The 414-nt window shown below is 61.8% G+C and overlaps 1 protein-coding gene across 1 annotated transcript in view; it reads right to left on the bottom strand.

Moving 5' to 3' along the window:
• EXOSC2 (exosome component 2) overlaps positions 1-407 on the bottom strand; it is a gene marked incomplete at its 5' end in the record, with an annotated part of 3,851 nt that extends 3,444 nt beyond the window's left edge. The window contains 2 exons of the mRNA XM_009583441.1: positions 179-224; positions 367-407. Of these exons, the coding sequence (XP_009581736.1) occupies positions 179-224; positions 367-407 (87 nt within the window). The remainder of the gene's footprint in view (positions 1-178; positions 225-366) is intronic.
• Between the last annotated feature and the right edge of the window lie 7 nt (positions 408-414).

Below are 414 nucleotides of genomic sequence, written 5' to 3'. Positions count from 1 at the left end.
GGGCGGAGCCTGCAGGAGGAGACAGCTCCGCTGACTACTTCCAGTCTCATCTTGTTTAAAACCCACGCGCTCGTGGTGCCTCTGTGCAGGGACACTAATGTGCTTTTAGGAATGTCAGAAGCGCTCCACATTGGACCGAGACACGCCTCCTCGGTCTGTCAGGAAACCCAAGCTTTACCTCCGTGATCCTCCCAACCACGATATCGCCGACTTCGCCGTTGTACCTGCGAGCGGGACAGAGAGAGCAGCCCATCAAACGCCTCATCCTCCCCAGAAAAGGGCCCAGCCAGCGGCCGGGCGCCAGCCCTCGCGCAGTGCAGACGGAGGGCCTCACGCTCCCTGCGCGGACGAGGCGGCCACGCTCACCTGGTCTTCAGCGCTTTGACGCACACCAGCTTGTTCACCCTCTCCACG

Source organism: Fulmarus glacialis, unplaced genomic scaffold (assembly GCF_000690835.1).
Source record: "Fulmarus glacialis isolate BGI_N327 unplaced genomic scaffold, ASM69083v1 scaffold37288, whole genome shotgun sequence".
In the NCBI taxonomy this organism is placed as follows: domain Eukaryota; kingdom Metazoa; phylum Chordata; class Aves; order Procellariiformes; family Procellariidae; genus Fulmarus; species Fulmarus glacialis.
The sequence above is the reverse complement of the archived record's forward strand: the minus strand, read 5'-3'. Positions and strand labels throughout refer to the sequence as shown.